The 15,229-nt window shown below is 34.9% G+C and overlaps 1 protein-coding gene across 3 annotated transcripts in view; it reads right to left on the bottom strand.

Moving 5' to 3' along the window:
* The window catches only part of MDGA2 (MAM domain containing glycosylphosphatidylinositol anchor 2), a 797,037-nt gene that overhangs the window by 205,362 nt on the left and 576,446 nt on the right, over positions 1–15,229 (bottom strand). For all 3 annotated transcript variants that reach the window (XM_078053641.1, XM_078053640.1, XM_078053642.1), the window contains one exon: positions 14,196–14,525. In XM_078053641.1, coding sequence (XP_077909767.1) covers positions 14,196–14,525 — 330 coding nt within the window. The remainder of the gene's footprint in view (positions 1–14,195; positions 14,526–15,229) is intronic.

A 15,229-nucleotide genomic window follows, 5' to 3' on the forward strand; every position in this document is an offset into this window, starting at 1 on the left:
TGCCATTTTAATAAACATTTTGACATAAAATGAAGCTGGCTCTTTCACGCTTTGTCAAGAGCAAAATGAAACAATCAGTGAACACAATGTTCCATCAACAGATCAAGGCCACATGTTCTTTAGGGCAAATGAGGTTTAATTAACAGATCTGTTAGTAGGTAACTAACTGGTCAATTAAAAAATAGGAAGAGGGTTTTTTTTATAACACATGAATACTTTATTAACAGATACTCTACCAATGCATGATTGCATTTTATGGTCCCTTCTGCCAGTCTGTAGAAGTACAGAATGATACAATAAAAATATGAGCCTAATTTTAAAAACACATAAAAACTCATATAATGCCATTGATTGGAATGATACATAACTCATTCTGAATGAATATGTGAGTGTGAATAGAGTTTAGTAGCATTTTATTAATATGGTTTTACATTGCATTTTATTCCCAAGCAAGGATATTTCTGCTTAAATGTCAACTAAATATATTTTGTTTACAAGTATTATTTAGACAGACTTGGTGAAAGTGGACTTATGTTTCCTTTATAGTGGACTGTAATTCATACTAAATGCATTTTAGATGCAGACATTTGAACTGCCTGTCATTTTATTATTTCTACTTCACGTATTTAAATTACCAGTATATTTCATGTTGTACATAGCACCTTTCTTTAAAGTGCAATGTTAAAAAAATAAAGAAGATAGCAGGAAGGGAAAAATGAAGGGGGGGAAATCGGAGGGGGAGATGAACCATGAGAGACTATGGACTCTGAGAAACAAACTGAGGGTTCTAGAGGGTAGGGGGCGGGAGGATGGGTTAGCCTGGTGATGGGTATTAAAGAGGGCACGTTCTGCGTGGAGCACTGGTGTTATATGCAAACAATGAATCATGGGACACTACATCAAAAACTAATGATGTAATGTATGGTGATTAACATAACAATAAAATAAAATTAAAAAAAATAAAGTGCAATGATATGCTTCACATTTCATGTCTTTTTAATCTAGTCATCACTCAGAGAACATCTCTAAAATTTGGGAAGTCCTGACGTATTTGCCTGTTAGGCACTTGAGGGCAGCCCAGTGTCCTTAGTTCTGTGGTGTCCCTACAAATACTGTCACGTCCCCTTTTTCTAATGCTTTCAGTCCTGATCCTAAGCTGCTGCTTAGGCTGACTTTCACCCATCAGGTCTTCTTAGGCCCTAATTGCTTAGTCAAAGATGTATTTGAAAGGCAGACACAATATGATTTGAGAATTGTGAGATGAATTCACTCATCAAAAATACCTTTCTCGCACTTTATCTCAGGAGCCTGAAATCTCATTATGCATGCTTCATTCCATTGAGAGGCTGTGTGTTTTCTATAAAGGACCTGGGTTCTACAGCCAGAAATGACCTATGTTCAACACCTTACTGCACTTCTTAGAAACTCTGAGGCCTACTACAGTTACTTATGCTTTCTAAAGTTCAAGTTTCTCATCTGTAAAATGAGTATATTCACAGTAGTACCTACTTCAAATGGTGTTCTGAGGATTCAGTGAAGTTCTCACTTTAAAGTGTTTAGCCCAGGGGCGCCTGGTGGCTCAGTCGGTTAAGCGTTTGACTTTGTCTCAGGTTATGATCTCAGGGTCCTGGCGTCGAGCCCAGAGAGGACCCCCACATCAAGCCCTGCATGGAGCTCCCCACTCAGGAGGGAGTCTGTTTGTCCCTCTCCCTCTGCCCCTGCCCCTGCTTGTGCTCTTTCTCTCTCTCTCAAATAAATAAAATCTTAAAAAAAAAAGTGTTTAGCCCAGCAACTGGAATATAAAAAGCACTCCAAACATCTTAGATTATTGTGTTTTTTTTTTTTTTGTAAGTAGGTATTCAATGTTATGTGCTCTATAATTTACTTTGAATCTTCAGCATACGGTAAAGCTTTGTTTCTTAAATTTTGTGTGGTTAGATAATGTGTTGTTACTTTTGAGGCTGCATGCTGACATTCATGCATTTCTCTGTGATTTTGTTATGCTGTAATAAAATTAAAAATAAATGCTTCACCATAAACAATGTGATCTATGTTTGTGTGCCGTAAGTTTTAATGTATATCCTAGGGTTACCATTAATATTTAAACTATGCCACTCAGCCCCCAGATGTGGTTAAGTAGTATTTTAAAGACCCAACCCCTGGGTCCACCCTTCTCAGGAAGATAGGATAAGTATAATTATGTTGAGCAGCATGAGAGGATTTTTAACCTAGCATAACATTGAAAGTGGTTTCTTTGGTGAAATGAATACTCTTCAAGCTATGTGCCTTGGTTGGAATAGGGTAAGGCCTCACTCCGCTTTTGTGCCTGGAATATAAGACTGGTAAATGGGACCTAACATCCTAACACTCTTTGGAGTGGTGTTCTCAGAGTAGGGGAGAATGTTGTGTTCTGTCATCCACAGAGGGCATGGTCACATGATCCAACTAGAATGTTACCTGAATCCCTCTGGAATATTTTAAGACCTGCCTTTAATGATTCTTTCATGCAAAACCCTTGTCAAAGAGTATAACTGAATTCAGAATCACTGAGAAATATCCATTTATGATATATAACATTGTACAGCATGCTGCAAGCTCTTATACTGGATTTTGAATCTGAGATTGTAAGCTTAAATCAGAATGTGCCTCTAGGAAATAAGCAAGTACTTTTGGGGCCCATTTCCCTCTCTATAAAATGAAAGGTATTAGGTAATCAAGAAGTGTCCTCAATATTTAAAAACTATGCCAGTAAATCAGACATTTAGAAATATTTTAAAAATGATTTACAAAGTAGGTGTCTGGGGACCTGCCCCAATAATCTTTTATTTTAAAAATAGATATTCATAATTCATAAATATCCCAAAATTACATCACCAAAATTCCAGTTGTAATGATTTTCTAAATTTATTTAATCTCTTTCCTAACTTCACTGATATGCCACAATGAAGGATGAGAAATTAAGACTATGAAAATTAATGAGGTCCTTTTACTAACAAAATATATTCATTTGTAAGCATATTCTTTAGGGAAAGTTCTTTGCATTAATGGTAATTCTAATTTCTATTTTGGAGCTCTTGAAAGAAATAGCTTTGATGTAAAACATTCTAAACTGTAAAATGAAACCCACATACTACAAACAAAATTAAATCACTAAAATAATTGTTCTAGCTGATGCCAAAAGATCTAGGATTCTAGAGCTTCTGTTCCACAAGAGCAAAATGGTGAGCAAACTATTAAGTCTATGGATCTAGTCTCCATGGCTATTTCTATTCATTTCTCTGTTCCTCAGTTGATAATGGTAAATTGGTAGTGTCATCTACAAACATAAAATTCTGAAGTGTGATCATAATTACATAAATAGTACATATAATGTTACTTCCCACAATTCTCTTCTCCTATAGGCAAAAGATCCAGAGTGAGTTTTGGTAGTATAGCTTTAAATAACATATCCTAATTTATATTCCACCCTTAAATAAAAATTTGATGGGAAACATTTATTGTTCTTCAGTTAATGACTATATTGTCATAAGATTTTCTTTAACTGTAGTAAATTATTGATAGTTATAGTTTTAAATGCAAATTATGAAACTAATTAATGGTGTTCAGTCCTCATTAGATTAGAGAAACTTATATTTAGTAATTTAAAATTCAAATAGTTCCAATGTCCCCATTGCTTGCATTTTAAAAGGATGAAGAGTATAGGAAGCATAAGTTGGGTATTCTTTCGTATTTCTCATTGACCTGTTCTTATCTTAATGTAATCCAGGAATTTCAAAAAGTGTTTAACTTTGCCAAATGAAGAAAATACTCAACACATAGAATAGTAATTATACAATAGCTAGTTGACTACTGTTAAACTATAACCTGTAAGGTAGAAACTTTGTTTTGACTTTTGGGGGAAAGAAGGGCATTTTAAGATGAATAATTGGAGGAAAACTATGAATCCAATGTTATTTCCATAATTACAGAGATTCAATTTTATGTGAGAAAATTCTAATTACAAACATGATTAATGTTTATTGAACTATTATAGAAAATAGGAAATTAATTAAATGCAGCAAATCTTTGCATTTATGTCCTCCCAAAAAAATAAATAGCAAAAACACTGATACAATTCATGCTTCTCAAAACAACTTATAACTTACTAATAAGGCCAACTAAAACCATTTCAAATATTCCTTATCACTCCTTTAAATTATCTTATTGCAAAGAGAATTAGTGTAAATGTTACTTTCTATAAATCTCTCTCTCTCTCTCCCCCTCCATTCCACCCTTCCTCTCTCCCTCCCTCAATCCACAATCCTTTCACTTGAAGGAAAATAAGAGTTGCTTCCATTATCAAAATCCATGCATCATTATTAAAGTATCTGGGACAAATATAATCTTTCACAAGCCTCTTCATGATGATGAAGAGGTATTAAATGCCCTAAAGATGCTGCAAATACATACGTTTTCCCCTGGATATTCCCTTGTTCCACACAAATTGAGGCGCTCTTTTCCCTTGATTTCCATTGACCACTCTTTTTCTCATTTTCTTCATGGTTTTTGCTTTTTTCCAACATTTCCTTGGATATCTTTTATCTTTGCTTTATAATCTCTCCTTGGGTAAGATCATCTACTTCTAATTAATGCAACTGCTTGTGAAATCATGTTTTACTCATGACCTTTCTCCTGGTCATCAAACTTGATTTTTTAATTGGTCACCAGAAACACAAGGATGTCTTACCAACCCCTCAGCTATAAATAGTCCCAAATCAATTTGTCCTCTTAAATCTCTCCCACAACCAAAAATCTTTTACTCAGAACATGGCATTACCATATTCTAAGAACTTGGGTATAACATTTTGGAATCACAGAAGCACAATATACTTTGGAAGGGATAGAAGAACTTATAGAAGCAAATAGTTTTCCACTATGTGTGTTTAATACCATTTGCACATATATGTGTGTGAATTTGGGTCAGAATCTTTGTCCTAATATAATCTTACATAGAAGTCCTAATATAAGAGAGATAAAGGCTTAGCTCTGAATGAAGTTGAAAAAAAAAGAAGTGGGGCGTAAATTCTCTCTGGTTATTTACTGTACCTCTGCAGTGCAGTAGCCCTTGAAAATATTTCTCCCAAATCCCTAGTTGTCATTAGAACACCATTTAAAAACCACTTACCCAGTTGATCCCTTTATTCTACTGATGAAAAATTTTGAGGTGCAGACAGACCTAAGGTCATAAAGCTATTAAGTGGTAAAAATGGGTCTGGCCCTAAGTCCATGGCCCTAAGTCCATGAGCTCTGGACATGCTCATAACATACACTGCCTGAGGTCAGTCAGGCTCTCTTACACTGACTGGAGACCATTGGCCACTGACTAAACTGCCCTTAACGGGAGAGGTTATGAGGGCTCCTCAGTGCCTCATCTGATTCCTATCAATCTCTTCAGCTGAATAAATAGTCCTCCCTTCACCCCTCCAATCTGTACTTTTTTTTTAAATGTTCCTTTTTTCCATTCTATTTCCTCAAACTCTTCCTTAAAAATATTCCAAAGCTATAATGGAGAGATAAGGAATCTAAGATGCAGAGGCTTACTGACTCCTCAGATGACATTCCTGAGTGAAGCTCCTTCTTTTTCTATTACCTAAGTCTTCTGTTATCTTTCCTTATCTCAGGACACATCCACAGAGGATTGCCTATCCCCATCCCCACTGCCTTATCACTTCCTAATAAAATTTTTCTGTGCTCTCACTCTCACATTATCTCTAAATGAAACTGTTTCATTTCTCCACCATTCCTTCTCTGTCTCTTTTTGGAACTCTGAAGATTCATCCAATGACTAGGCCCCCAAACACCAATCTGATCATACTGCCCCCTTGATAAAATCCTTCCATCATTCTTGATTGAGTGAATGAGATCTAATTATATTCATTTTCTTCTAAGATCTAGTGACATATAATCCTTATTTTTAATCTAGCTCAGATGCCACCTGCTCTATGAAACTCTTGCTGACCAGATTTCAATAATTTCATCCTACATGTTTCTATATTCCTCTGATCGTTTGTAAAGTAACACTAGACTTCATCTGTTATTAAAGTTTTTCAAGTGTATTTCCACTAGGATATCAAATCAATTGTGAATGAGATCCTATCCATTTTTATTTCTTCCTATATTTCCTTTCCTATAGTGGTTGTTGAATAAAACTTTTTTGGATTGAATGTGCACTATGTTTCATGAATTAATCCCAGACTTGCAGGTGACAGCTATACTTAATTTCTCTTTGCCCTATTAGGACACTTGGCTTTATTCCTGCTTGCCCTGTAGTTGACCTTGCCTCTCAAATTTAAATTTCCAAGCCTCCATCTTCCTCCACCCAGGGCAGTTTCTTTAGGCTAAGAAACTGTGAAATAAAGGTCAGATATACCAGATGGAAGGAAAAAATACTGATAATGAGCCATAAATACTGTGTACATTTCTTGTGGTGGTGTTCCTATTTCCATTAAGAAAAACTTCAGAAATTTCAGGAGGTTTCTGTAAAGGTCTTTGCCTTAATTTTGTGTAATTTAACAATTTCTCTCTTAGGTCATTCATCACATTTTAATATGGTACTTGGTAAGCCTTATGAAGGTACCTTTAACCTTAAAAATATTCAAGCATGGGTTTTTGACTATTTGAATGGTTGTTATCAAAGACAACACAGAATTAGACATAAATCCAAATGCTACAATCTCTATTAATGCTACCTGAAACTAAATGACAATAATAGTAAGAGGGAATGCAAGTAATAATATTTGATATGGACAACTGATATTTTGTTAAACTTACTAAAGAGTGAGTATAAACATCTTTAGAAAACTTTGCTATTTCTACTAATTTTATTATCTTAAACATACAATCTAAATAAAAGCCATAGTAGTTATATGAACACAGATTCCAGACAAGTTCCCTAGCTACTCCTAACACTTCTAGATTGTTCCATTTACATGTCTCCTTTGCAGAAAACCTGCATCAGCCACTGAACAGTGCAAGATTCACATAAGTGAGCAGAAGAAATAATTCCAAATTATTAAATAATTTTTAAAATGAAAACTTTTAATTTAAAGAGTAAAACTTACTTTCAAGTAAGCAATGTTAAGCATAAAATATTCTTCTTGGTAAAATTTACTATACCTAAATATGAATTCTATAGGCATGCCCACCATACAGGCTACCAGTAATACCATCCTTTACTGAAAGCACAGATGAAAGGAATTAGGTATCTCTATGAGTATGCATAACCCAATATTTCCTAAGGAACGTTCTGTGTATGAGGTGATTAAAAACAGTATGTTGCAGTTCAGTGTCTCTCTCAGAAATTCACAAAGTACAACAGCAATTTAAGGCTCTAAGTACCACAGTAAAGATATATGCTAGCCACATTTAGTTCCAGTCCCAACACTGTAAGAGAAGAGAACAGTCAATGAGAAGAAAGTGGGAAAGGCTGTAGAAGAGATAATTCACTGTTTTTTAAAGCAACAGTCTCCCTACTGACACACTGCTCAGAACGCAATGCTTCTTTCTGGCCCATATCAAGGACAGATATAATACCCCTTCCAATAAGCACCAGAGTCGACTGAGAGAGGAAGCTTCAGCACTGAGAGTAAATTTAGTCTGTAAGAACCAGTCCTGCCTGAGGCCAGTGTGAAAAGTGGCCAATCAGCCATTCAGAAAAAAGCAAACTGACCCCATAATCAGGAGACTCTGAAGTTCAGAGTGTGCCTCATTTTTTTAAAGTTGTGTTTTTTTCACTGTCTCCTCAGCCATTCAAAGAAAATTTTTTTAAAATGTAGACATGGATGGAGCTAGAGGGTATTATGCTGAGCAAAATAAGTCAATCAGAGAAAGACATGTATCATATGATCTCACTGATACGAGGAATTTTTAATCTCAGGAAACAAACTGAGGGTTGCTGGAGTGGTGGAGGGTTGGGAGGGATGGGGTGGCTGGGTGATAGACATTGGGGAGGTTATGTGCTATGGTGAGCACTGTGAATTGTGTAAAACTGTTGAATCACAGATCTGTACCTCTGAAGCAAATAATACATTATATGTTAAAAAAAAAAAAAAAGATAGTAGGAAGGGAAAAATGAAGGGGGGGAAATCGGAGGGGGAGACGAACCATGAGAGACGATGGACTCTAGAAACAAACTGAGGGTTTTAGAGGGGAGGGTCATGGGGGGATGGGTTAGGCTGGTGATGGGCATTAAGGAGGGCACGTATTGAATGGAGCACTGGGTGTTATACGCAAACAATGAATCATGGAACACTACATCAAAAACTAATGATGTAATGTATGGTGATTAACATAACATAAAAAAAAAAAGAACTGTATTGAAAATTAGTCGCCCAGCCCAGAGATGGAGGGGGGTGGGAGGGATGGGGTGGCTGGGTGACAGACATTGGGGAGGGTATATACTATGGTGAGCACTGTGTCTTGTGTAAGACTGATGAATCACAGACCTGTACCCCTGAAACAAATAATACATTATATGTTAATTAAAAAAATTTTTAAGAAATGTAGAAACAGATACAAGATAGGTGGAAGAGGTCACAAGCAGAATAGAATGGCAGCAGAAAATACTGTATGTTAGGAATGAGACTTGAGCAATTTCAAGTAATCTCAGGAGACCCTGATATATAATTCTAGAACTTGGACCACTCTAGCAGACAATGATCAGCTTAACAAGGGACTCAAGATATACAAATGAATGAGGAATAGAGAAAGATTGAGATTCTGCGTCAATCTATAGAAAATATATTAATGGTTGTATACACAAATAACAGTTATTTGTGGGTTTAACTGAGTTTCCTAATATGTCCACAGAGTTCAGTTTTGTTATTATTTTAATTCTTAATAGAGTTCCAAAATCTAGGTTAGAGATTAGCACACCATGGCCTGTAGACAAAATATGGCCCACCACCTAATTTTGTAAATAAAGTTTTATTGGAATACAACCATGCTCATTCATTTTATTGTCAGTGGCAGCTTTCCCACTGTAATAGCAGAGTAGAATAGTAGCAACAGAAACCACATAGCCTACAAAGCCGAAAATATTTACTATCTGGCCCTTTACAGAAAAAGATGGCTGGCCTCTGTTCTTCACCATTAATTTAGAGGTTATGGATTGAACTTCATAATTTTGGAGTCAAGGAAGAAAATGATTTTTTCTGGGTCCAGTAATTTAGGAAGCAATTATATAACTTCTGACTGCATGGAAGCTTCCTCTGATCAAAGCACTGTCAGATCTCACATGTGTGGGTTTTACTTACGGCTTCCTGTTACATAAAAGGATCTATCATTCACCTATAGTCATTCTACAGAACTTAGTTTTAATCAGCAGAATTTCATGAGTTGCTATTCTTCCTTAACTGGAAAAGGGCAAAGAAGCAAATCAGTGAATTGGACTTAATTATATTTTTCTTTTGCCTTCCAGCTCATTAACTATTCTTATTAGTTGTGTACCATCTTCCTACGTTATGAAGAACTTTTATTTCACTGATGTGAATACTTGTACAGACATTTGTTAATCATCACAATTATAGTAACCAGTCAGGTACTCAGCAGCAAAGCTAAAATTTCAAACTGATTTACTCAATTGGTCACCTCTGTGCACCTATGCTTATGTTGTTGCCTCTGCTTTAATTCCCTAAGTGTAGTTCAATTTTCTGCTATACAAAATGCTCCTGTATTCTAACAAGCGAGGAAAAAAATAATCAGATCTGTATTGAGTCTTCTGCTCTATTTGCCCACCAGATGTCTCACCTTGGGAATTCCGCCCAGTCTCACAGTTTATATTTTTGAGCATGATGTAGACGCTTCTGAGTTTCCTATAAACCTATAAGTTTGTCAGGTCATGCAGAGGAGAACATGCAAGCTAACGAGGACCTAAAGACTTTGCCACAAAACAACACTGGAGGAAGCAATGGAATATTTTTCAGCAAACCTTCTGAAAATTAAATATCTATAATAACAATTATATTGGTTCAAATGAATAACAATCAGGTGAAAATAATTTAAGGGTTGATTTTAAGCGTTGCTGAAATTTTAGGCTTAAATTCACATGCATTTTTCGGCGTGGAAGATTTTCATTTAACAAAATTGAATTATAACAATGAGAATTTCAGAAGATTTATTTTTAACTGATAAGTTACTATAAATAAATTAATTAATTCCATTAATATAACTTGCTTATATTAATATCAATTAATATTAATCCTATAGTAAAAGCAGAACATGAAGAATCACCTAATATCCCTGGGACTTTCTTCATCCTGTAGATTTTGCCAGCTGTCCCCTCCCTCCACTGTCTCTATCACAATGCTACTTCCATCAAGATTTAACTCAAATGTCATTTTCCTCTGAAACTTTCCTGGGCCAATATTGAAGAAAACATTCACAATTACTACAGAAGTCTGATCAAATTTAAGTACAGCTTCCTTCCCACTGTATACTGGGCCTAATTTCTATGTCATCTGATAACTTAGATAGTAAAGTCCTTATGAGCAAGGCCCATTTGTCCATCATCATATGACATGGAACCAGAAACAGAGCAATAATGCAGTAGAAGAATCTGCCAGAAACATGGATTTTGAATCAACAAAACAACAAATACTTACAATAAAATAATTTGAACGTTTACAGAGTTAGGACAAAAAAAAAGCTAACGTTGAATTAATGTGGAAATAAGATATAATCTATCATCACATATCATAGTTTGTACTATTCAACCAAATGTATGAGACAAACTCCAAAATACATGTAGCCTTTCTCTTCAGTTTTTCTAAAATCAAATCATTATGTTTTAAAAATATTAGTAATTCTGTAAACTAGGATTTACCTGGATTTACTCAGGATTACCTTCCTGAGATATTTTATATTTTAGTTTTAAAAGTCCTCAAAAGTATATCTAGAGATGTGGCTGTCATTTAAAAAAAAAAAAAGGTTTTCTAACTGTATTAGGCAGAAGTGCCTTATGCGGCCTCACTCTCATCTTAATAAATTTCTTATATGTCTCTTAAACATGGGAGCAACTAGGATTCAATGTAAGATTTTGTATGACAAACAAAAGGTTTAGGGTTTTTTTTTTTTTTAAGTTTAGGATGTCACCCTAAATAGCGTACATTTAACATACAGAAAATGTCTAACACATAACAAAATTACTGACCACTTGGTCAATCCCAAATTCCCTAAAATAGTAATAATAGAACTAGTAAAATCCAGAATCTAAGAGGTCCCCACATATTTACTTATATCTTAACAGTAGTTTCTTTCTCTTCGACTTTACTCGTCCAATCTGTGGGAATTTCCTCTGAATCCTCCTGTGTGGTTCACAGAATTAATGGAGTCCAAGATTTTCCTCCATGTTATAGTCTGTTCATTCTCACTGTTCAAACTCTACCCCCAGGAATATCTCCCGTATTTCATATTAAAGCACTGCTTTAAGTGTAGTCTTCTACTATGTGAAGATGAAAATAATTTTTTCGATACCAGTTGGATCACACAATCTCAGATCTATAAATCTTTATATTATAATCTGGTATTCCATTCTACTGTAATCAAAACAGAACATCAAAGCTAGATTTGGCATAAAGATAAAATATGTGATTGCCTTCAGTGACTCATCCTTTGGGTTAAACATCTTCTCCAGGCCTTTCTATCAGAATACAATCCCCTGCTCAGGCCACCAGCCCCATGACCATGCCACCTATGCAGACTCACTTGGAAGGGCCCTGCGCTTAAATTAATGCTTTGATGTTGCCATCGTGAAATTCTTAGCAAGTTCTGAACAAGAGGTCTGCTTCATATTTTCACTGGATACCACAAATGATGGAACCATTCCTGCCCGTAAGAGTGACAACATCTTAAATCACAGTATAAATTGGTATGCTGAACAACTTTTCTTAAAGTCAGTAGGGAATTACAAGAGCGGGAAGAGAGATGCCAAATGCCTATGTTTCAGAGGAAATAGGAGGAAAGAAAACCTAGAAAGGAAAGCTACGTGAATAAATTAGCTCATTTCTTTATTTAATCATTACCTTTGCATACCTTCAAAGTACCATGTATTGTTCCGATGCAGAAATTACAACAATGAGCAATACTGACAAAGACCCAGGCTTCAGGGAGCTTCCACTCCAAGGAGGAGACAGATAATAACCAGGTTTGTCTAAGATGGGTGGGGGACAGCAAAGGGGAGTGTTTTGAAAGAGGACTTCATATTATCTCTTTTATCTCTAGTGTTGCTACTTTTGGTAATCGGATAGAATAATCATCATTTAAGAAATTTTACTTATTACAAGTAAACTTTTATTACTAAGAGGCATTTCTCGAATATATTCTGCTTTTCTGATCATCTTTTGGCATTTTTCTTTTAAGATTTTTAGAAAGTTCACGAATCAATGCTAATTATCTTCTCTGCCATTTACAGTACAGAGTTTGAAGTGGGTAATGTGAGTCGTATATTAACTAATTTTGTAGATATTATATAATGCTCCTATCTTCTGCCCATTCTATGCTTCCTCTTTCGTCTAAGTTTAATGTTGTATGAACCGTGCTATCATCAGACAAGCCTGTTTCGAAAGCAGCCTGAATTCTTTGGATCTGGGTTTGTGTCACTGGTTCTGAAAACAACAGCAATGACAAGCAAACAAAAACATGCAAACAAGCAAACAAAAAAAGCAATGCTCATAATTCTGGAAAATCGTCCCTCATACATAAGGACAGATAATCCTGGATCTTACAAAATTGTTGTCATCCTGACAGGAAATACCATTGTGGGATATCACCTAGCACACTAACGTAGGCAATCAATGGATATCTGTGACTGAATGAAAAATTCAACGAATGATGACCAAGCACATCAAGAGCTTTCTATTAGATATCCTAAAATGAGTCCATCTCCTGGTGCTAGCACTGATTTGGAAATAAAGGTTAGATAACCGTTATTAGTCAAATAGTTATTATTATTATTAATTATTATTATTTTTCCTAGAAAGGGGTATCTGTCCAAACACAAGTAACTCTCATCACTCTAACCTCCTTTTACATTAATGATAGCTGATAAAAATGGACTCTCTCTTAGAAATAATACAGAATGTGAAAAGTAAGCACATTTGGTCAGCCTGAAGAATGGACCTATATCCCTTAAGGAGTAAAATCAATCCAGCATGCACTGCAACTTAGAATCATGAGAAGATACAAAATCACAGGTCAATCTGTTACTGGATGAAAGTCAAAATGCCATCTGACTGGAAAGGAAAAGCCGCTGAAATGTTCTCAAAACAGTATGTCTGCCGGCTACATGTGTGCTCTATGTTTTCAACACGTTATTATTCACCCTCAAATTATATAGAAATCCTAAATTGAAATTCAGTCTGGTAACAAGCTGGCAAAAGAAATAAAGTGTTGTCTGGATGCACACTGATTGTAGTTCACAGAATCACAGGGCTTTAAAACATCCTAAGAGGTAAGCTAGCATGTCCTCCCATGCCATAATCCTATAATTTACCTCATCTATACATTTAATTGAGAGAAAATGGATAACATTTTTCATTTCTAATTTTAAAAGAAGGAATTTCACTCCAATATATATTTTTTTATTTAATCATTCTCATTGTGAAGAGATTCTATCAAAACATTCTTCAGAAAATTATATCTGATTACAAGTTTAACACCTTTATTGTTGGTTTTCATTGGTGGAAAATACACTTCTTATAAATCTGTATTTTCTTCTTAGGATTAAATATTTTGTTTGCTTAACATTTCCAAAATTTGTCTTAGCTCTTTAGGCATTTGTTGTTTAACTTTATTAATTAATATAATTTTAGAGTCTATAGAGGTTTCCTAGTTAATTAAAAAAAACTGTTATTATTTAATCTGGAAGCCTATACCTGTCATAGCCAATGTTATTACTTTTATTTTCAGTATTTCTATAAAATCTCATGTAAATCTAAATCAAAATAGAAATAACAAAAATAGAAATTTCATGTAAATCTAAATCAAAATAAAAATATCACTTTTAACGTGATATTTATTGGGCATTCAGAATGTTAGATTTTGGTTTTAGGAAACTTAAAGAATAAGGAAACTTAGCATGGCTGAAGACTTTTGTTTGCTAAACATAAAGAAATTATTCTCAATGTGAACATCTTTTGTATCACAGATATGCTTCTTACCTGTGCTGCTGGATATATTAACATCAATACTGATATCAGATATTCCTCCTCCCTTCAGAGATGCTACACATGTGTATGTCCCAAAATCCGTGAATTTTAAATCAATGATGTCCAAGTTTGTCGTTCCCGGGGAGACATCCGGATCAGTCTGTGTAATAACCATCCGCTCAGAACTTCTTAATGGGCGACCATTTTTAAACCAACTAAATGTTAACTCCTCAGAAGGAACAGCTTCTACTTGGCAAGATATTTTCACCTCACGCCCAATCTGGATGTTGTCATCTTTGTGATAAGGATCTGGTGTGATCCAAAATCGTCCTTTTTTTAATGCTAAAACATAAAAATTCCATAAGTAGTTAGTGTTACTTCCACAATGTTAAAGATTCATTCACTTAGGTAATCATCTCTGAGCTGAAACAAAGTAAAACAAAATGAAATAAAATGTATATATGTTTCTTTGTTATTCCCAAGTAGGGTGCATGTCAATAAACCTCATTCAAATAATCTGGAAATATCTGAAGACCTAAGTCACTTAGAGACTCTAAGCAGTGATTTTTATAAATTGGGTAATATCTTCCAGTGACATAAAAGATGCTTTAAGTCTATATGTGATACTTAAACATTGTTGCCATTGAATTTTGAACAAATGATGCAACTTGTTTATATAACATCATTAAGTATTAGAGTTAAAAGTAATAATATGGATCATTAAGCCCAATTCGATATCTATGCCATCCCTTAATGAGGGCACAATTTCCCAGACAACTCAAATATTGCACAAATGTCAGATTAAAGAAAATTCTTCTACGATTTTATCTACATGCTGACCAAAGCTAGTTTGGTAAGAATTGAGTCAGTTCACATTCATAATGCATTTTCATAGATTGAAATAATCTGAATTGAAAAAGAAAACTGTTTTCAAAACATTTGCTGTGACTGTTCTATTCCACCATACATAGATGTTTCCAGTTGAAACTGTTTGCTGGCTCTCTCGCGCAGATGGCCAGAGGAACCTCTCGGCAGATGGTTTGGAA

Source organism: Halichoerus grypus, chromosome 8 (assembly GCF_964656455.1).
Source record: "Halichoerus grypus chromosome 8, mHalGry1.hap1.1, whole genome shotgun sequence".
In the NCBI taxonomy this organism is placed as follows: domain Eukaryota; kingdom Metazoa; phylum Chordata; class Mammalia; order Carnivora; family Phocidae; genus Halichoerus; species Halichoerus grypus.